Source organism: Hemitrygon akajei, chromosome 6, assembly GCF_048418815.1.
Source record: "Hemitrygon akajei chromosome 6, sHemAka1.3, whole genome shotgun sequence".
Taxonomy (NCBI): Eukaryota; Metazoa; Chordata; class Chondrichthyes; order Myliobatiformes; family Dasyatidae; genus Hemitrygon; species Hemitrygon akajei.
This window is the reverse complement of record NC_133129.1, coordinates 54,746,793-54,769,782: the sequence shown is the minus strand read 5'-3', so window position 1 is coordinate 54,769,782 and position 22,990 is coordinate 54,746,793. Positions and strand designations below refer to the sequence as shown.

The following is a 22,990-nucleotide window of genomic DNA, read 5'->3' as shown; positions in this document are numbered from 1 at the left end:
GATTGCGGGCCAAAGTTTTCCAGTTGATGGTTGCTAAGAGGACGAAAATGTGTGTGTGTGTTGTGTTTGGCCAGCATCATCTTTCAGATTCTTGAATTAACTGTTAGTTCTTCACGCTCATCTTAATGTGGCATTGCCATAATTGTGACTCCAACAAATTACCAGAATAATAACAAAATTGTGTCTAAATTAGAGTATGTTGATCTTCACTATTACATTTGTTATTCAACAGGTGACCAAGATCATCTGGTTTTACTGGTTCTGACATTTTTCTTTCTTACGTATGTGTGGTGGTGTATTTGCTGTTCTTTTTAAAATTCCTGTTATGTTTGGAAATTATAGTGTATGAAAATTAATGGTGTAGGTTGGGACTGTGACATTACCTTGGTACTGGGCCCATTGAAGTTTGGCAGGGGATAGGACTGGTGTCATAGGCTGAGGTTCAATGCCTGGGAATGTAAGGTTAGTAAGGGGGAGGACAGAAGTATAGGGGCAATGTTATTTGAGTAAACTTTCCTGGCTGAGTGGAGTTCTGATGAAAGTGGGGAAAGCTCAAGGATGGATGTTGAAAGAGTGGCCACGGTGGAGGAGAGACAGGGACGTGGACACTGGAGAAAGTGTTGCACTGGAGCCTGAGGGAGGAATAGTAGAGTCTTTGTGTTATATTTGTGGAACTGGGAAGCCAGGTGGCCATGAATAACACACATGAGAGACAGAGATGTGAGGAATAAACGTGCAGCTGTTTATTTTGCTTGGAAGTCATCTAGCCAGAATGCCCAGACATAATAGAGTGGGGGGGGGGATTAAAGGGGCAGGGGTAGCATTACTATTCAGGGAAAATGTCACGGCAGTGCTCAGTCAGGACAGATCGGAGAACTCATCTAGTGAGGCTTTATTGGTGGAACTGAGGAATAAGAAAGATATGACCATATTAATGGTGCTATATTACAGACCACTCAACACAGTCGATGGGATTTTGAGGAACAAATTTGTACAGAGATCACAGAGTGTTGCAAGAAACATAAGGTTATGATATAGGTGATTTTAACTTCCCACATATTGACTAGGACTCCCATGCTATAAAAGGGCTAGATGGGATAGAGTTTGACAAATGTGTTCAGAAAGTTTCCTCACTCAGTAGGTAGAAATATGCACACAGGAGAGTGTGCGATACTTGATCTCCTATTAGGGAATGAGACAGGGCAGGTGACAGAAGTTTGTGTGGGGGAACACTTTCCGCCTAGTGGTCACAGTGCCATTAATTTCAAAGTAAATATGCAAAAATGTTAGGCTGGTCATGGGTTGAGATTCTAAATTGGAGTTAGGCCAATTTTGATGGTATTGGGAAGGATCTGGCTAGTACGGATTGGGGCAGGTTGTTTTCTGGTGTATTGGTGAGTGGGAAGCCTTGAAAAGTGAAATTTTCAGAGTACAAAGCTTGTATGTGCCTGTCAGAGTAAAAGCTAAAGATAACGAGTGTAGGGAACTTTGGTTTTAGAGAGATATTCAGACCCTAGTTAAGTTTAAAGAAGGAGTTGCATAGCAGGTATTGGCAGGTAGGAACAAATGAGTTACGTGAGGACTACAAGAAATGCAAGACAACGCTTAAGAAAGAAATCAGGAAGACTAAAAGAAGGCATGAGGTTGAAGGAGAATCCTAAGGTCTTCTAAAGATACATCAAGAGCAAAAGGATTGCAAGGGACAAAATTGGTTCTCTGGAAGATCAGAATGATAACCTATGCATGGAGCCAAAAGAGACTTGGGAGATCTTAAATGGAATTTTTACTTCTGTATTTGGGAGACGGGCACAGAGGTAAAACAGCAGCAAGGTGGGTGTACCCTATACAGATTACAGAGGAGGAGATGTTTGCTGTCTTGAGGCAAATTTGGGTGGACATATCCCCAGGGCCTGACAAGTTGTTCCTTCAGACCCTGGGGGAGGCAACTGTAGAAATTGCAGAGGCCCTAGCTAAGATATTTTAATTATTCTTTGTGACAGGTGAGGTACTGGTTGAAGCATTTTACACTGCAAACCATAATTTATCTCTGCAGCGGTAAGGGAACATGATCAAAGGCTGTGGGGCATTCACTTTCATCACTCATAACATGTGGCATGACTACACCTACACCATAAGGCAAGGCATCACAGACAAGCTTCACTGGATAATGTGGATCATAATGTGTGAGTACAGTGTCTGATGTCACCATTTCCTTTACCTTTTGGAAAGTCCTCTCACACTGTTTATCCATTGCTATTTCTTCCCGATCTGTAGTTCAAAGGGTAGCGCACAGTAGCCAGGTTTCCCAGGAACCTATTATAATAATTGACAAATCCTTTAAAGGGCGACAACTGTGACATATCCTTTGCCATTGGGACATCCACCAGTGCTTGAATAGTGTGACCACAGTAGTGATGCTTGTGGCGTGCTCTGATCCGGTAATCGAATCTTTTTAACACCATCTTGAGATTTTGGAGATGTTCCATGTCGCCCTTACTAGTAAAAAATAATGCATTCTAGGGAACACTGATTGCCTGGGCAGTACCTGGTCCATTGTTTTCTGCCTAAGAGCAGGTGTAGATGCTACTCAAAAAATAAGCCTATTATAGCAAAAAAGCTCTTTGTGAGTTTATGGTGAAAAACAGTGGGGACTCTTCTTCCATCTCCATCTGTAGGTGGCCTTAGCTAAGTCCACACACAAAGCCATGCTGACTATCTCTCATCATTCCCTGTCTACCCAACGAGTGTATATCTGGTTCCTTAATACCCTCCAGTAACTTCCTCACTACAGATGTCAGGCTCACTGGCCTATAATTCCCTGGTTTATTCTTAGATCCTTTCTTAAACAACGGAACAATGGTAGTATTCTCCAATCTTTGTGGCTAAGAATGTTTTAAATATCTCTGCTAGGGCCCCTGCAATTTCTGCACCAGCCTCCTACAAGGTCTGAGGGAGCATGTTGTCAGGCCTTGAGGATTTATCCACCCTAATTTGCCTCAAGACATCAAACACCTCCTCCTCTGAAATCTGTATAGGGTCCATCACCTGGCTGCTGCTTTGCCTCACTTCGATAGACACTGTGCCATTCTCCCAAGTTAATACAGGTGCAAAAAATCCATTCAAGATCTCCTCCATCTCTTTCAGCTCTATGCATGATTGCCACTCTGAACCTCCAGAGGACTAGTTTTGTCCCTTGCTATTCTTTCGCTCTTAATGTAGCTGTGGATTCTTCTTTGCCTTGTCTGTTAGAGCAACCTCATGTCTTTTAGCCCTGCTGGTTTGATTCTTAAGTGTTCTCTTGTGTTTCTTACATCCTCAAGTATTTCAGTTGTTCCTGTCTGCCTATGCCTGCTCACATCTCCTTTTTCCTAACCAAGGCCTCAGTAGCTCTCAAAAACCAAGGATCCCTAAACCTCTTATCCTTGTCTTTTACTCTGATAGGAACATACAAACTCAGTATTCTCAAATTTTCACTTTTGAAGGCCTCTAACTTACCAAGTACACCTTTACCAGAAAACAAACTGTCCCAATCCACACTTGCCAGATCCTTTCTGATACCATCAAAATTGGCCTTCCTCCAATTTGGAATCCCAACCTGAAAACCAGATCTGTTGTCTTCCATAATTACCTTGAAACTAATGGCTTGTGATCACTAGATGCAAAGTGATCCCATACACAAACTTCTGTCACCTGCCCTGTCTCATTCCCTGATAGATCTGGTACCGTCGTCTCTCTAGTTGGGCATCCTGTGAACTGACAAGGAAACTTTCCTGAATGCATTTGACATACAGTATGTGAGTCCCAATCAGTTTATGAAAAATTAAATGACCTATGATCACAACCTTAAGTTTCTTGTAACAGTCTGCGATCTCGCTACAAACTTGCTTCTCTAAATCTCCGGGATTGTTGGGTGATCTCTCCATAGGCACGCCACTATCCGTTTTGGTGCTCTGGTTCCTATCCCCCTGTAACTCTAGTTTAATCCCCTCCCACCTGTAGGTGCCGCATTAGCAAACATCCCTCTGGGATATTACCATACTCCTCCTCCAGGTCAGGTTCAAACCATCCTATCTGTACATGGCCCACCTTTCTTGAAAGAGAGCCCAATGATCCAAAATCCTGAAGCCTTCCCTCCTACAATAAATCCTTAGCCTGTATGATCTTCCTGTCTCTGGCCTCTCTAGCCTGTGGCTCGGGTAGCAATCCTGAGATCACCACCCTGGCGGGCCTGTCCTTTACCTTAGCAGCTAACACGGAATTCACGCTGCAGGACCTCGTCACCCCTACTACCCATGTTATTGGTACTGATGTAGACCTTGACCTGGCTACTCACCCTCCCACTTCAGAGTGCTGTGGACTCAGTCCGAGATGACCCTGACCCTGGCACCTAGGAGGCAACAAACCATTCGGGAATCTCGTTCTCGCCCACAGAGCCTCCTTCCCATTCCCCTAACTAACGAGTCCCCATCACTGCAGATTGCTGCTTCTTTCCCATTCCCTTCTAATCCACGGAGCCAGATTCAATGCCAGAGACCGCTGTGTCTTTCCTCTCCAAAATCCAAAGTGGTCCATCATTATCTGTGACAGTGGTAGAGCTGCAGAGTTTCGTTCTGATCTGTTAGTTAAGAGATCACTTTGTTTTGGCACTCTTGCCAACATCTGAATTGCTGTTGAGTTAATAATTAGCTTTCATTTAGTCATCACCTTGGAACAAAGTTATTTCCTCAATATCATGGTTTTGGAACGGGTCCTTGTTCTATCAGCACATTTTAGCTTTTGCGTAATTGGCTGTTAAGTAATTCACGTTCAGTGCTGATGTTTTCATTTTAAACATTGTCAGTACTACCCGCTGAGATCTAGTTTTATTGTATTGCATTATTAGTCCACTAAGGACTTTAAGGTTAAAATAAAATCATGTAATATGTGGCAACAAAAATGCACGGAGTTATGGATCATTGCACACGCGATCAGATTCAGGTTTTTGTTGCCTTTTTAAAGTGTATATCTTTGTAATCAGTTTTTTTAAAGCAGGCTGTTGAGTTCATAAAATAGTGCAGAATAAAGCTGGAAGACAAGACAGTGCAATGTTATGTAAGATTATTTGGTAACTGCCTTTCTGGTGAGACGGAAAGCTTTCGAAAATAAATGATCAAAATTTACCTTTTAGAACAAATATAGATAGGAAGTTGAACTTGGAGGTGTATTTTCCACTACATTATCTCTACCTAGTTTATTGCTTTCATTCTAATATAACACAAAATCAGCTAAATCCTACCCTATAGTACAGAGGTCATCATACACAATCCTTTGGTATCAGCAAAAAAAGGTTCATTGCATTATCAATCTCTTTTCTTCATTGTGTATCGAGTTAAGATGGAACTAGGCCTTTCTGAAAACAAATCTGGCTATTAAATCAGTCTGTTCTTGCTAGTGTGTACTTTATTTATACTGTCCTGTTGGTTTTAAAATAGCTAATTAGCACTTGTTGGTCTTCTCCAGATAATGCCATTTGAAAAGTGATGTGAAATAGGCACAATGTTGCTTATGGGTGGTGCCCAAAAATACCACTCATAATTTTTTAGATTTTGCAGTTTTATGATCCTGCTTTACTGTACAAATTTGGCTGGAGGTTAAACAGTTTAGAAATCAAAAGGATAGCAAATTTTAGAAATCAGAAGATAGAAAGACTCAGCAGGTCTGGCAGCTTTCTGTAGAGAGAGAAGTGGAGATGGAGGAAAACAAAATTAATATTCCAAGTCAATGATTCTTCATCAGAATTCAAATTATTATCAGCACTGAAGTTGGTGTTTGATTTTCTTCCTGTAATAAACAAGAATTTATCAATACTGAAGTAGTAGTTTTACAAAAAATGACGATAGTAAGATGATGATTTGGATCATTTATGAATTAAACATTTGGCATGGGTGCATATTCTTGTGTGAAAGGCATTAACAGACATAGAAAAATACAGCATAGGAACAGGAATTGGCCCATGATGTCATGCTGAACTAATAAATATTGTATATAAATACCCCAGTTTGTCATTTGGGGCTTGGGGTTTGACGTTACTGTTGCTGTTTTTTACCTTGTGGGTGATAAGTTTTTTGGGTGGTGAGGGGGTGGTTTGTGAGTTTTTGTCTCTTTGTCATGTGTGGGGAGATTGCTGATGCATGCCATGGTTTTTCTGTATTTCATGCTGAGCTGGAGAAGCCAAATTGTATTCTGCATACATACTTTGATAATAAAATGAACATTTGAACCCTCTCATCTGTAGAAGTAAGATGGATTACTGAAGCAACGTCAGAGCGGCTCTCTATAATAGTAGTACCAGTAGATTTTAACATTTCACCATCTATAGACTTACAGGCCCTTCCCCAGAGCACGAACATTTCACTTATGGACAACCCATTAACGCCATAACTTTTAAATTCAAAGAAGAGCCAGCCTTCAATAAAAGGCTCCCTGTGCAGTAATTCATTACAGCTGTTTCTGAAGGATGGAGGCATCCACTTCCACTGGAGGAGGCCACGTGAGAAAATTGCTTTGGAATTTGACAGTCCCTTTTATTGATACTTCTATTACGATACTCTGTTAAACAATATAATATCCACTGCTCCTACACCAACCTATTGAAACCAGACACAGAGCACTCTGATTTTGTACCATTGTAACAGGGCAATGGAAGACAATAAATAAATATCCACGTTAATTGGCCCTCATCACCGCAATACTGTGGAGGTATGGGTGATTCTGTGTATTACAGTCGGACACCATTGCAAACTGATCCCACCTGCATGCCCTCTGAACCTCTCTGATCCGTGTCTAGATGGCTTTTAAATTTTGCTGTTTTGCCAGCCACAACCACTACTTCTGGCAGCTCATTCTAAATGCACAACACTCTTTGTGTGAAATAGCTGTGCTTGATGTCCCTTTTAAATCTCTCTCCTCTGATTTTAAACCTATGCCTTCTTGTTTTTTTTTGCAACCTCTCCCAGGGAACAAGCCCTAAATGCTTTAACCCTGTCTATGCCCTTCATGATTTCATCTATCTCCATCAGATCACCTCTCAATCTCCTGTATTCATTCATTCAGTATGTGCTGTGTCATATGACATGGGTGATTATGGTCTTCAAACTGTCTTTAATCTGAGAAGTTCTAATAGCTCTTCAAAACTTTTGCCTGCCAATCCCTTGATGTAACTCACGAATGTTATGCGCACTTTTTTCTTCCATCAATTTTTCCCATCACTGCAAAATGTTTGAGCTTCTCTTTCCTTATCATGTGTGGCAGAAATTACAGGTGCCTTTTCCTGATTGATGATATCAGCTCTCTTCTTACTCTGGCTTTTCGCAACACTTCCTCATTTGTTACTCTGTCTTTCTACGATGTTTTCATCATTCTTCTCAAAAACTGCATCTCTGCAGCTTTGAGCCTTTAATTAGCTTTGATATTGTCCAGCATTCTTTTCCATGTGTTGAGTTCCACAACACTGCGGTTCATACCATGGAAATTGTTATTCTTTAGTATCTTGCTCAAACACTCAAATGTGGATTTAGCAATCCCAATCCTCCTAATTTCAACATCAGCCTTACTGTCAGATGCTATCATGATTCCTAAGTAATTGAACTTCCATGTTTGTTTAATTGCTTTGTTGGCTACTTTTAGTTTGATTTCTGCATTTCTTTCTGCTTTGTGATAACCACACTTTGCTCTTCTTGCAGTTGATGGTGAGTCCTCTCTTTGCACTTCCTGTGACACTTTATCGAGCATCTCTTTAGAAGTCGCAATCAGCACTGTTTTGTCTGTTTATTGGAAGTTGTTCAAATTGTATCCACCAATTATCATGTCTGGAATACTGCTGATTTCTCCTACAATCTTCTCACTCTAAAGAACTCAACCCTGTCTTGCATCTCCTACATTCCAGGGAATAAAGTCTTGAGTCTATGTAGCCTCTCCTAACACCTCAGGCCCTCAAGTCCAGGCACCAACTGATAATCTTACCTGCACTCTTTCCAGTTTACTAACATTCTTCCTATAAAGGGGCAAACAAAACTCCAGTATTCTAAATGGAGCCTTGCCAACATCTTGTGTAACCAACATCACCTCACAGTTCTTTTACTCAGCACCGAGTGATAAAGGCCAGCATGCCGAATGCTACCTTCATCACCCTTCCGATATAGGGGAATAATTGATTTGTGGACATTGTAAAGATGGAACCTATATGTAACCCACTGAACGTGTCAGCTGGAAGAATGGCACCTAGGATGTGGCAATGTCTGCCAAGATTATGTGATTAATTCCTTGTATTAAACTGTAATCCACAAGATTTTGTCTCTGAGCTGCGTACACTACCAAATGTGTTGCAGTGACAACTGGTCAGCAGGAATCCCCTTATCTGGGTCAGTTACCAAGACTGGGCTGAGGAATATTTAAAGTAAAAATGTCAGAAAGATTGATGGTTAAATGGTTCACACTTTTGCCATAATTTAGAAATACTTAAGATGCTAGAAAGTAAAAAGAATAACTGTGTGTATGAAAATAACTTTTGAAAATAAACTTCAATCATTGGGACTGCAATTTTCGCATTTAATTGATACATGCTAAGTGGGGGAATTAAATCAGACAAAAACCAAGCCCACTTGGAGTTATTCAATGAGATGACAAAATTGGACTTCATAAATGGATTCAGCTCCCTCTTATTCAACTCCTGACTCCCCTCAATATATTTGGTCATTTAGTTTTCCTTCCGGGAGATTTTCAGAAACTGAGATCAGAGGCACAGAATGAAAATCAACTTCAAAGTTCAAAGTAAATTTATTATCAAAGTACATGTATGTGACCATATACTACTCTGAGACTGATTTTGGGCATTTCTCAGTGCAAAGGGAAAACTACACAAAAAGACTGACAACAAACACTGCAAACTAAATGTTACTGGGAACATGAGTTGGAGTGTTCGTAGGTTGTGGAATCAGTTCATTATTGAGGTAAGTGAAGTTATCTGCGCTGACTCAGGAGCCTGATAGTTGAGGGGTAATAATTGTTCTTGAACCCCAGTGTGGGACCCAAGGCTCGTGTACCTCCTTCCCGATGACAGCAGCAAGAAGAGAGCGTAGTCTGGACGGTGGGGGCCCTTGATAATGAACGCCATTTTCTTGAAGATGTGCTCAATGGTGCAGATGGCTTTTTCCAGTGATGGACTGGGCTATATCCACTGCTTTTTGTAGGCTTCTCCATTTTTGAGCACTAATGTTTCCAAACAAGGCCATGATGCAGTCAGTCAGGATAATTGCCACTGTGCATCAATAGAAGGTTGTCAGGCTTTTAGATAACATGCTGAATCCACACAAACTTCTCAGAAAGTAGAGGTGCTGCTGTGTCTTTTTGTAATTCACTTACGTGCTGGTCCCCCGACAGACACTCTTAAATGATAGCACCAAGGAATTTAAGGTTACTGACTCTCCCCACCTCCAATCCTCTGATGAGGACCCTCCAATCCTCTCATGGACCTCTGGTTTCCTCCTGCTGTAGTCAGTAATCAGCTCTTTGGTTTTGCTGATGTTGAGACTGCAAGTGAGGAAATTGAGGATTCATTGAGGTATTGTAGCTTAGTTTCGAGGGGTGATAGTGTTGAATGCTGAGCTATAGTCACGAGTATTCTGATAGATATTTCTTTACCCTCCGATGTTCCAGGACTGAGTGAAGAGTCAATGAAATAGTAGCTGTTACCCAGGGAGGGTGGGTGAGGGGAGGTTTGTTTAGGGGTAAAATATAAAAGCAAAATGGAGGAAAATGTAATCCATTATGTATTCTATACTGTGTCGTTCCTTCAATAAAAAGAAAAAAAAATGGTAGCTGCTGTTGACCTGTTGTGATGGTAGGCAAATTGAAGTGGATCCAAGTCACTGCTCAGGCAGGAGTTGGGAAGTTGGTCATGAAGCACATGATAAACTTGACTACCTCAGCTCAACTCTGGAGTTTAATTATCCGCTTAATTATATCAGGTCTTGCCCTGAGAGGGTTAATGTGCTTGTATTGAATAGTTAAAGCAGTACTTCTGCTGTTTTTGGCAGTAATTAGGCTAGGGAGTGAGGAGTGGCGGCATTCAGGTTTTGTATAAGGAAAATATATTTGATAATTGATATGACTAGCACAGTGGTGGTTCAAGTGGTCATTGAATTGTACATCGCAGCTGTGGAGGCCAGGTCGTTGGGTGTATTTAAGGCAGAGATTGATAGGTTCTTGAATGGACATGGCATCAAAGGTTACTGGCGAGGAACTGGGGTTGAGGAGGAGATTTTAAAAAAAGGATCAACCATTATTGAATGGTAGGGCAGACTCCATGGGCCAGATGGCCTAATTCTGCTCCTATGTCTTAACGACTTCCTCTGGCAACGAATTCCAGATATTAACCACTGTGCAAAAACAAAAACTAACCTTCAAAACACCTTTAGTACTTCTCCCTCTCACCACAAAGCAATCATGTGCAAAAGGCAACAAAAGGTGCAAATAAAGAATAATAAATACGTAATAAATATCAAGAAGATGAGATGAAAAGTCATTGAAAGTGAGTCCATCGGTTGAGGGAACATTTCAGTAGTTCAGCAAATGAAGCTGAGTGAAGTTATTCCATTTGGTTCAAGAGCCTAATGATTGAGAGATAATAACTGTTCCGAAACGTGGTGATGTGAGTCCTGATGCTCCTGTACCTTCTTCCTGATGGCAGCAGTGAGAAAAGCCTGAGTGATGGGGCCACTGATGATGAATGCTGCTTTCCTGCAGCCGCGCTCTGTATAGAGGCACTCAGTAGTGGAGAGTGTTTTACCCGTGATGGACTGGGCCGTATCCATTACTTTTTGTAGGATTTTCTGTCAAGGGTAGAGTAGAGCTACTAGGACTTGATGTTTCAATCCTAATGATAAAGTTGGCACTCTTGGTGTTGGCGGTAGGCTTGGAGTGGTGATGAGGAGGGTAGCTACTTCATCAGGGTCATCAGGTGGGCACCCTCCTTTGATGTTTCGTTGATAAGCCCACAACGTCTCCAGAGGGCTCAACGGTGCTACCTTGCGTCCCAGATACACCCCTCTCAGTTCCATACCCTCCTGTCTTCATCTTGCAGTCCGGTTGTTGTCTTTCCTTTTAATCCAAATCCAGTTGCTGCTTTCCTCTGCTGCTTTTGACAAGGACTTGATTGCTTGTTGGAGGGAGACACCCCTCACCCCCACCTTCAATAGACTGGTCGTAGATGTAGCAACGAATCCCCTGCATCCCACTTCTACAGGGAAAATCTTGGTCTTCCAGCTGTTCTGAGCAGCTTCAGTTGCCAGTTCAGAGTACTTGGTCTTTTTCCTCTCATCAGCTTCTTCAACACCATCTTCCCATGGTACTGTCAATTCCACAACATATGCCAGCTTGGCTGTTGTGGACCACGGGACTATGTCTGGCCGGAGTGTTGTAGCCGCAATGTCTGGGGGAAACTCAAGCTTTTTCTCCAAGCCCACATCCATTTTCCAATCCTGAACAACCTGCAGAATGCTTATATCCTTTGATGTTACTTGGTGCTCTGGAGGTTGGCCTGCTGGTACATATCGTGTAATGTGGATATTTCCTGCCAATGTTTGTGGGAGAGCGTTTACGGTGGTTTGCCTCTGTTCCAAGATTGATGCCAGCTGTCTGAGAACTTGATTATGCCACCAAGTATACCGCCCCTGGCTGAGGCTTATGGTGCATTCTGTTAAAATGTGCCTTAGTGATCGAGGTGCTTGACAAAGAGAGCAAGTGGGGTCTTCTCCCCACCACTGGTTCAGGTTCTAGGGTGTGGGTAGGAGGTCATAGGTGGCTCTGATGACAAAACTTAGCCGAGATCCCTCCATCTCCCAGATGTCACGCCAACTGAGTTTCCTCTTTTCCAGGCTCTCCCACTTAGTCCATTGGCCCTGCTTGGCCATTGAAACAGCTCTGGCATGTCGCTTTGCCTCCTCCTGTCTCCTCACCTCCTCCATCACAAGCTGCCTCTTCTGCACTGATGTTGCCTTGTGCCATTGAGGAGCCTTTGGGACGAGCCCGAGACCGGCTCTCCCATGTTGGGCTTGGCCAACCACATCCTTGAAGTGAAGAGCAGACCTAGCACTCTGAACGGCTTCAGATGGGGTCCACTTCCTCCCCGTTGCCACACGGGGGGCCGCTGTTCGAATAACAGTATCTTCAGATTCAGTGAGGGTAATGACCAACCTTACTTTGGTACACTTGTATTCTTCCACAAGACTTGTAATTGGTAATTCTAATTTGCCGTTCCCGTACAGTCCAACAGGACTTAAGCATCGTGGAAGTCCAAGCCACTGTTTCACGTGTGTGCTGATCAATCTTTCGAGCTTTTCCACCTTGTTGATGGGGATTTCATACATTGTTAAAGGCCACATGGGTCTTGGGAGTATATCGAACTGGAAACAACCACAGCTTGAGTTTTCCTGGCAGCAAGGTCTTGTTGATGCGAGCTATGTACGTGATGGTATCCTTTTTGAGTTGTTTAAACTGCTCGGTGTTCTTGAGCTTAGCATCATACCATCGACCCAAGCTCTTCACTGGCATTTCTGAAACAGTTGGGACAGGTGTTCCATCAATATGAAATCTTTGATCCGTGAGTTGACCTTTGACAATGGAGATGCTTCTGCACTTGCTGGGCTTGATCTTCATCCTCGCCCATGTGATGTTTTGATGAAGCTTTTCCAGCAGTCTCTTGGTGCAAGGAACAGTTGTCGTCAGTATTGTTATATCATCCATAGAGGCTCGTATCGGTGGTAACCTTTGACCAAACTGTTGCCGTTTTCCTCCCGCAACCCATTTTGAGGCTCTGACAATGAGCTCCATTGCCATAGTGAAGGCCAATGGGGAGATGGTGCACCCCGCCATGATGCCTGCTTCCAGTGGTTGCCAAGCTGTGGTGAAGTCTGATGTTGTGAGACAAACTTGCAGATCCTGGAAGTACTGTTTTATCGGATTTGTTATTGTTGCAGGTACCTGAAAGAATTCAAAAGCAGTCCACAGCAGGGAATGAGGAACTGATCCATAGGTGTTGGCCAGGTCGAGGAACAAGACATGCAGATCCTTTCCTTCTTTCTTAGCTGTCTGGATTTGATGTCATGTGACACTGGTATGTTCAAGGCATCCCGAGAAGCCTGCTACGCCAGCCTTTTGGATTGGTGTGTCGATGAAATGGTTTTGTTTCAGATATTTAGTAAGCCTTTGCACCAACACGCTGAAAAAGATCTTGCCTTCTATGTTCAGAAGTTTTATTTGGCGAAACTGTTCGATGGTGGACGAATTCTTTACTTTTGGGATCAGAACTCCCCCTGCTCTTCTCCAGGCTTTGGGAATAACTTGCTTTTCCCACGCAACCGTCATGTTTCTCCAGAGGAATCTCAGAACATCCGGGGTGTTCTTGTAAACACAACACGGAACACCGTTAGGGCCTGGCGCTGATGCTGATCTTGCCTTCTTCACTGCCTTTCTTACCTCACTCAGCTTGGGAGGGCTGATGTTGAATAGATGTTGTGGGGGTGAGATTGGTGGGATGCCAGCTGGGACAAGTATCGGTTCATCTTTTAGCTCATCAGTGTGGGTGGTTCTGAGATATCTTTCAACCTGCTCTTTTGATGCTTTCAGGGATCCGCTTTTCTCTTTTGTGAAAATGCCTTCCACATATTTAAAGGGGTCTTTGTAGAAGTCTGTTCTAGCTTTTCCCTTTTTGCATTGTTTCCTTAAATTCTCTGCTCTGCGCAACTTCGAGAGCCTCTGTTTAAGGTCCTCTTGAAGGAGGTTGATGCCCACCCTTTCTTCTGCTGTTGCTTTTTTCCACAACTTCCTGAGGGCTCTTCTTTCTTTAATAAGTCGTTGGATTTCCTGGGGGGAGGAGGCGTATCTTTCCTGGTGACCTGTTCCTTCACTCCAAATTTCTCCTTTCTGTAGCTGTAGATCAGGTCGCCCATCTTCTCCAACTTCTTTTCTGCTGATCCCTTGATGCCACTTAAGATCACGTTTACATCTGCATTGATGGTTCCCCGCTCCTTGCTGTTAGACTTTGGCCATTTCACCAACGGCTTACGTCCTTGCATGTTCTCCACTTTACGATGTGCCTGGCTGTGTGTTGGACTGCTGCTTGTGCCTGAAACTTCTTCCACATCCCGTGGGGTGCTGATACTCTGCGGACTGTGGGTTTCTTCCTGCCGCGGTGTTTCATCCACCTGATTTGACCTTCCTCTTAACAGAATCTGGTCAATGCGGGGTCGTAGGTTGGAGATTTTCAAGCATTTCTTCCGTCCTTGATGAATTTTAAGACCACGAATTGATGTTACTTTAGTCCAGCCACACCTACAGGTCTGAAGAACGTGTCCAGCTGCTGGTTTCTCAAGAGTATTGCCACTTTCTTGATTAGTATTTCCATATCAGGCTGTGATGCAATCAGTCAATATACTTTACACCACGCATCTATTGAAGTTTGTGAAAGTTTTAGATATCATACTGAATCTTTGCAAACTCCCAAGGAATTAGAGTCTCTGTCATGCTTGCTTTGTAATTACATTTATGTGCTGGGCCCAGGACTGGTCCTCTGACGTGATAACACTGGGGAATTCAAAGTTGCTGACTCTCTTCACTTCTGATCCTCGGATGAGGACTGGTTCATGAACCCCTGGTTTCCTCCTCTTGAAGTCAATAAATGAGCCCCTTGGTCTTGCTGACATTGAATAAGAGGTTGTTTTTGTGACGCCACTCAGCCAAGTTTTCAGTCTCCCTCCTATGTGCTGATTCATCACCACCTTTGATTTGGCCTACGACAGTGGTTTCATCAGCAAGCTTGAAGATAGCATTGGAGCTTTGTTTAGCCACACAGTTATAGGTGCAAACCAAGGAAAGTGGGGGGCTAAGCACACAGCCTTGAGGTGTACCCGTGCTGATGGTGATTGTGGAGGAGATGTTCTCACTTTGAAATGACCGGGGTTTGTAAGTGAGGGAATCTGGGATCCAATTGCACAGGGAGGTATTGGGGCCAATAACTTGGACAACTGTCTCAAAGCTCTGGTGCCCTAGGTTCAGTCCTGACTTCCACTACTGGCTGCATGGAGTTTGTACGCTTTGTCTGAGTGCTCCAGCTTCCTCTTGCATCCCAAAGGTGCAGGCCGCTGGGTTCATATTGCCCCTTATGATGAGGTCAGATGGGAGATGAGGGATTGTTATTGGACGTGTGAGAACATAGGAAAGAAAGTAGAGGGTAGAGGTTGTTCTGAGAACATGCATCAATTCAGTGGGGTGGATGTTGTAAGAAAAAAATGAAATTGGTTCTGGATTCGATTGTAGCTGCTGCCAAGGAAGAAATGGGAATAATCAGAACTACAGCCAGAATAATATTTGAATCTAATTAAACAAATAAAATTCTTAGGTTTGTGTATGGTTGTGAGGGTACTGTATATAATACCATCAGTGCTTTGGGTAGCATTGCTCCATGAATAAGGGGTATAAGGGAATAAACGGTAGGCCATTTAGAATGGAGTTGAGGTAAAGCTTTTTCACCAAGAGAGTTGTGGATCTATGGACTGCTCTGTCTCAGAAGGCAGTGGAGGGCAGTTCTTTGGATGCTTTCAAGAAAGAGTTAGGTAGAGCTCTTAAAGATAGTGGAGTCAAGGGATATGGGGAGAGGGCAGGAACAGGGTACTGATTGTGGATGATCAGAGTGAATGGCGGTGCTGGCTTGAAGTGCCGAATGGCCTACTCCTGCACCTACCGTCTGAATGTGTGGAACTGTTAGTATGAAAAAATGGAAGCGCAACTCTTGTACGGTAAGCCCGATATGACGATAATGAATAGCGAGTTGTTGCATTACTGCTTCCGAACCAGAAGGTTGTACATTCGAGCCCTTCTGATGCCTTTTGTATGAGACGAATGGTCAAGTTTCAAAGTAAATTGGTTAATAAGCATAATAGCATCAATGAAAAACTGCACCAACATGGGCATTCAACCAGTATGCCAAAGACTGTTGAAATGCAAATATAAATAATAAAAATAAATTAATAATAAATATCAAGAACATGAAATGAAGAGTGCTTGAAGTTGAGTCCATAGGTTCTAAAGTTTGGGTGTTTTTATTCACCTTTTGATGTTCTAAAATGCAACCTTTCAAACTTTTAATAGCAGCAGTCTCTAGTGATCACGCAGATAATACACTATTTTTTGATATTTTGTAGACAGCATATTGCCGTGAGAGCTCTGGTCTCATCTTTCACATTTCACTTTTTCCTGTCCAACCCATTCTGAAGCCTGATGTGGCAGACGAAGCTTCCATTTCTGATGAAATGACTGGATCTGAAATGTCAGCTCTGTTTCGTGCAGAGTGCAGACGTTATATGGGTTGAAGAGATTAATTTGTAAGACATTTAATTAGCTCGGCACTGACAACATCATGGCCGAAGGACCTGTTCCTGTGCTGTACAGTTCCAAATTCAGTTGGGTGGGGCATTGAAAGGCCAATTGGTCAACTCCTGCACCTACATTACATGTTCTTGTGTTGCAAGTAGAACCCAAGAAATATTCTACCGAACCAGTCTTGCCACTTGGCTCCACAGCAACTCCACCTCCAAGCAGGATCAACAACTGGGAGCAAGATACTCAACTTGATACCAAGTATTCAAAGGGTGTCGATGTATCATTCTACCCTGTGATCTGACAACTCAGAACTTAAGAATTCTCTTTACATTAAAAACAATGAAGAGATGTGATTCAAATCTCAGAACCAACATTGGTGTTTTTTTTTTCCATTTTCATTACAGGGTAACCCAGTACACACCCTATCAACCAGAAGTTTCCCAAGGCAGATTGGAAAGCCTGCTCAATTATCAGACTATGGTGTGCGATCTCACTTGCATGGATGTGGCCAATGCCTCCTTGTTGGATGAAGGAACTGCTGCTGCTGAGGCGATGCAGTTATGCCACAGGTACTATCGTTTTAATGTGTCTTCAACAATAAAATTCTGGTCATTGCTCATCCAGTTATTCAGAAATCCCACCGGTACAATATCTAGCTTGCAAGATAGTGATTTCCTGCGCTTCCCTTCCCTTCACCAGGATCCTGGTGACTGTATTCCCCGGAAACTCACCTGGGTTTTCCTGTGCTCCCTTGAAACTCACCTGATGCACAGGAAGAGTTATTATTGCACTGTGTACTATTTTTTAAAAAAGTTAATGAAATGTGTGTTGGGCTATAAATTGAATAAATTCTGCTCACCTGACACCACCTATCTAATCCCATGGTGTTATATTAAAGGAGTATTACAATAGCTGTTACCTCGGTGTGACTTGGTAATTCATTTTCAAATAGTTGATTTCCTGAAGCAGTAAGTTAGGGTTTGAAAACTCTTAATCCATTTGCTATAGATGAGTGGCTCATTGATTTCTCTTGACTGATGCTGTGACATTACAGGATGGATGATAGCTTAAGTTTATTGTTGTCATTGGCATGTGTACATACACAGGATGTAAATGCCTTGAAAATTAGCACTGCACAACAGCAACACTGTACATTGCAAAGCAAAGACAAACACAAGTTAACATACGCTTAAGTTAAAGCAGCACACACAAAATGCTGGAGGAACTCAGCAGGAAGTACAGTCGGCGTTTTGGGCCGAAACACTAAGTATTGGTGATGCACTTTTAAATTATACAGAACTTTGATGTGTGCAAAATAAACATGACAGCAAGATTAAGAAAAAAATATACACACTCAGTGGCTATTAGGGACCTCTTGTACCTAATAAAGTGGCCACGGAGTGTATTTTTGTGGCTTTCTGCTGCCGTAGCCCCTACACCTCAAGGTTCAACGTGTTGTGCACTCCGGGATGCTCTTCTGCACGGTACTGTTGCAAAGCATTGTTTTGATGTCAGCTTGAACCAGTCTCTGACCCCTCTCAATAACCAGGTGATTTTGCATATAGAACTGGATGTTTTTTTTTGTTTCTGGTACCATTCACTGTAATCTCTAGGGACCGTTGAGTGTGAAAATCCCGGGAGATACTTTGAGATGCTCAAAAGCGTCCTGACTGGCACCAATAATCATTCCACAGTAAAGGTCACTTAGATCATAATTCTTCCCAATTCTAAAGTTTGGTTCGAACAACAACTGAACCTCTTGACCATGTCTGCATGTTTTTATGCGTTGAATTGCTGCCAGTATATATCTTACTAGATATTTGCATTAACGAGCAGGTGCAGAGGTGTATCTAATAAAGTGGCCACTGAGTGTATTGCCCAAGGTAGTGTTCAGGTTTTTGAGAGCAGTTCAGGTGGAAAGAAGCTATTGCTGATCTTTGAGGTATCTGACTTTGGACTCTTGTAGCTCTTCCCTGATGGGAACATCGAGAAGTAGCACAGCTCAGATGTTGGAGATCTCATCTGATGGATGCTACCTTCCTGAGACATGGCCTCTGACAGTGAGGTGCTCAAAGGTGGAAAGAGCTGTGCACGTCGGAGTCCACCACTCTTTGTAGCTGATTTTGTTTCTTGTCACTAGAGTTTCCATACCTGACCCTGACGTGACCAGTCAGAATGTACATCGGTGGAGTTTTGTCAGAGTCCTCGCTGTCATGGCAAATGGTAACAGTATTTGAATTTGCACATAATGATTAATTTTCTATTCCCTGACCTGTGAAGATAAGTATGTCATATGTCTTCTTCACTTCCTCTCCGGCTGTGTTGTCACTCTCGGAGACAAATGGACTTTGATCTCAAGCTCCCTCTCTTCCTCATTCCTTAGTACTCTGCCATTTGATGTGGATTTCCTATCCCATTTGACTTCTGAAGATGCATCATCTAGCAGTTGTTGGGACTGACATAGGTGATCTTGTACTTTAATTTTGCCTGGTGCTATCTGTTTCACAATATGGTAACAAGAAGGCATACAGGAGAGAGAGAGATCAGCTGGTTGAGTGGTGTCACAGCAGGTAAGATGACAGAACATGCACCAGTCCTCAGTGAAGTAGAAATGGTGAGCAATTTCAAGTTACTAGGTGTCAGCATCTCTGAGGATCTATCCTGGGCCCACCATATCAATGCAGTTACAAAGGAGACACATCATTCGGCGTTTGAGGGGATCTGGTATGTCATCAAAGACTCGCAAATTTCTACAGATGTACTGTGGAGAGCATTCTAACTGGTTGCATCACTCTGTGGAATGGTGGGGGGGAAGTCATTGCACAGGATTGAAATAAGCTGCAGAATGTGTAAACTCGGTCAGCTCGATCATGGGTGCTGGCCTGCCCATCATCCAGGACATCTTTAGTGAACGATGCCTCAAAAAGACTGCATCCATCATTAAGGACTCCCATCACCCAGGACGTGCCCTCTTCTCATTGCCACCATCAAGGAAGAGGTACAGGAGCCTGAAGTCACATGCTCAGTGATTCAGGAACAGCTTCTTCCCCTCCACCATCTGATTTCTGAATGGACATTGAACCCATGAACACCACCTCACTAAATTTTTTTTCCCTTTTTGCATTACTTAATTTAACTATATATGTATATATTTAGGTATAAAATATAACTCTAGATGTGTGTGTGTGTATATATATATGTGTGTGTGTGTGTGTGTGTGTGTGTGTGTGTGTGTATATATATATATATATATATATATATATATATATATATATAGGGATCAACATTTGCCATTCCAGTGGGTGGAAATGTGGAAATTGCGTGTCATTGTTTTTGTTCAGCTCTGCGGTTTCCTCCCAGTTTTTGTCCAGCTCTGCATTTTCCTCCCAGTTTTTGTCAGATGAAGTTGAGTGTATTGTTGTACACACAAGTACATGCATGTACAGATGCAATAATTAACATACAGTGATATTACAGACAAATACCATTATATAGATGTCATCCATAAGAGAAATGTATATCCAATATAAATTCTACACATTTCTAACAAGAAAGAACATGATTAAAACAAAGAAATTAACAGTTCTGAGGTAAAATAATTTTTAAAGACAAAACAGTACATTTCTGTTTTCTGTGTTTCCAACATTATTCTCCATTTCATTGGCTAACAAATCAAATGTTACAGAGTTTAAGAAATGCTTTTTGAATTCTTTTTTTTACTTTTTACTTAGGCACAACAAGCGAAGAAAATTCTACGTGGATGCTCGTTGTCACCCTCAAACAATAGCTGTTGTGCAAACAAGAGCAAAGTATGTAAAGATCCTATAAATTAAATTGTGTGTTCCAGTACATCAGTATATGCAATAGAGGGAGAGAAATTATGACCACAATTTAACAGTTCAACAGAATCTAGGTAGTGCGTTATTTTGCTTCACAGGAACTTGCGGAGAATGATATGGTGACCCTCTTGGAGATGAGTTCTGACCATTCTCAAAGACCAGGCTTCAATGAGCTGTACTCTAGGGCTTGCTTGCAGGCAAACCCTTTCTTGAAGCTGAAGATGGAGGCCAGGTGCTCATCAGGGTTTAAGCTCACCCCAGAGTCAAGCGTATTTGAATTTCTAAGATGCCTGTTTATATTAATGGAAACACTTGCTCTCACTGCCAACAATGATCCTGGATTCCTACTGATTTAAAAAAAATTGTTGAAAGTTCTTAAAGCTGAATTATTTGTCTTGGGTCCATTTTGAGTAACCACTTGACTTGCCACCTAAAATTATATTCCCTGGAAATTTTAAACTCTCCAGCTCCTGTCTGTTCCTTGCTCTGACTTTCCTAAACCCCCAGTAATTAAACTTTCCACAGCTCTCTTGGTCCCACTCTCTGTAAGTTTCTGTCTGCATCAACTTCAAATGGTAATGCAAAACCTGGTCAGCAGAATTAGGCCATTCAGCCCATCGAGGCTGCTCTGCCATTCCATCATGGCTGATTTATTATCCCTCTCAACCCCATTCTCCTACCTTCTCCCCATAACCTTTGATGCCCTGATTAATCAAGAATCTATCAACCTCCACCTTAAATATGCCCGTGACTTGGCCTGCACAGCCATCTGTGGCAGTGAATTTCACAGATTCACCACTCTCTGGCTGAAGAAATTTTCCTCCATCTCTGAAATGGATGTCCCTCTATTCTGAGTTTGTGCCCACTGGTCCTAGACTCCCCCACTATAGTAAACATTCTCCCCACATCCACTCTGTCTTTAATATTTGACAGGATTCAAAGATTCATTCTTCTAACTCCAGTAAAAAGAGGCATTGAGCCGTCAAATGCTTATCATATGTTAACCCTTTCATTCCTGGCATCATTCTTGTGAACCTCCTCTGGAATCTCTCCAGTGCCAGCATATCTCTTCTTAGATAAGGGGCCCAGAGCTACAGTGCTTATAAAGAGCATTCACCCCCGCTTGGAAGTTCTCATGATTTATTGTTTTACAACATTGAATCAGTGAATTAATTTGCCTTTTTTGACACTGATCAACAGAAAAAGACTTTGTGTCAAAGTGAAAACAGATATTTACAAAGTGATCTAAATTAAGTACAAATATAAAACACATCATAATTGATTGTTTAAGTATTCATCTCCTTCAAATCGGTATTGAGTAGATCCACCTTTGGCAGCAATTACAGCTTGGGGTCTGTGTGGATAGGCCTCTGTCAGCTTTGCACATCTGGACTCTGCAATTCTTCCCCATTCTTCTTTATAAAACTGCTCAGGCTCTGTCAGATTGTATGGGGATCATGAGTGAACAGCACTTTTCAAGTCCACCCACAGTTTCTCAGTTGGATTGCGGTCTGGACTCTGACTTAGCCACTCCAGGGCATTAACTATGTTGCTTTTAAACCATTCCACTGTAGCTTTGTCTTTATGCTTGGGGGTCATTATCTTGCTGGAAAACAAATCGTCTCCGAAGTCACAATTCTCTTGAAGACAGCATCAGGTTTTCCCTGTGTTCCCTGTGTTTCCCTGTGTTTTGCTGCATTCATTTTACTCTCTACCTTCACAAGCTTTCCAGGGTCTGCTGCAGTGAAGCATCCCCATAGCATGATGCAGCCACCACCATGCTTCACGGTGTGTTTTTGATGATGTATGGTTACGCCAAACATAGCATTTAGTCTGGTGGCCTAAGAGCTCAATTTTGGTTTAATCAGATTATAGAACCTTCTTCCAGCTGACTTCAGAACCTTCCACATGCCTTCTGGCAAACTGTAGCCGAGATTTGATGCGAGTTTTTTTTCCAACAGTGGCTTTCTCTTTGCCGCTCTCCCATAAACCTGCAACTGGTGAAGCACCCAGGCAAGTGGTTGTATGTGCAGTCTCCCATCTCAGCCACTGAAGCTTGCAACTTCTCCAGAGTTGTTATAGTTCTGTTGATGATCTCCCTCACTATTCCCTTCTTGCATGGTCACTCAGTTTATGAGGGCCGCCTGCTCTAGACAGATTTACAACTGTGCTGTATTCTTTGTACTTCTTAATGATTGAATTAACTCTACTCCAATAAATATTCAGTGACTTGGAAATTTTCTTGTATCCATCTACTGACTTGTCCTTTTCAATAACCTTTTCATGAAGTTGCTTGGAGTGTTCTTTTGTCTTCGTGGTTTAGTTTTTGCCAGGATATGGACTCACCAGCAGTTGGACCTTCCAGATACAGGTATATTTTTACTACGGTCAATTGAAACACCTTGACTGCACAGGTCTCCCAAAACAGATCTCTGTTTAACTAATTATGTGACTTCTGAAACCATTTGGCTGCACCAGTGATGATTTGGTATATCACATTAAGAAGTGGGGGGGGGAGGAGGAGTGAATACTTTTGCCATCAATTATCTTGTGTTTTATGTTTGTAATTAGATCATTTTGTAGAGATCTGTTTTGACTTTGACAAGCAAGAGTCTTTTTCTCTTGATCACTATCAAAAGAGCCAAATTAAATCCACTGTGATTCAATGTTGTAAAACATGAACATTTCCGGGGGTGGGGGGGGGGGGGATGGTTTGAATACTTTTTATAGGCACTGTA

The 22,990-nt window shown here is 42.4% G+C and overlaps 1 protein-coding gene across 2 annotated transcripts in view; it reads left to right on the top strand.

Annotated features, from left to right (window-relative positions):
* gldc (glycine dehydrogenase (decarboxylating)) overlaps positions 1–22,990 on the top strand; it is a 200,409-nt gene that overhangs the window by 91,920 nt on the left and 85,499 nt on the right. For both annotated transcript variants that reach the window (XM_073048372.1, XM_073048373.1), the window contains 2 exons: positions 16,818–16,982; positions 20,145–20,222. In XM_073048372.1, the coding sequence (XP_072904473.1) occupies positions 16,818–16,982; positions 20,145–20,222 (243 nt within the window). The remainder of the gene's footprint in view (positions 1–16,817; positions 16,983–20,144; positions 20,223–22,990) is intronic.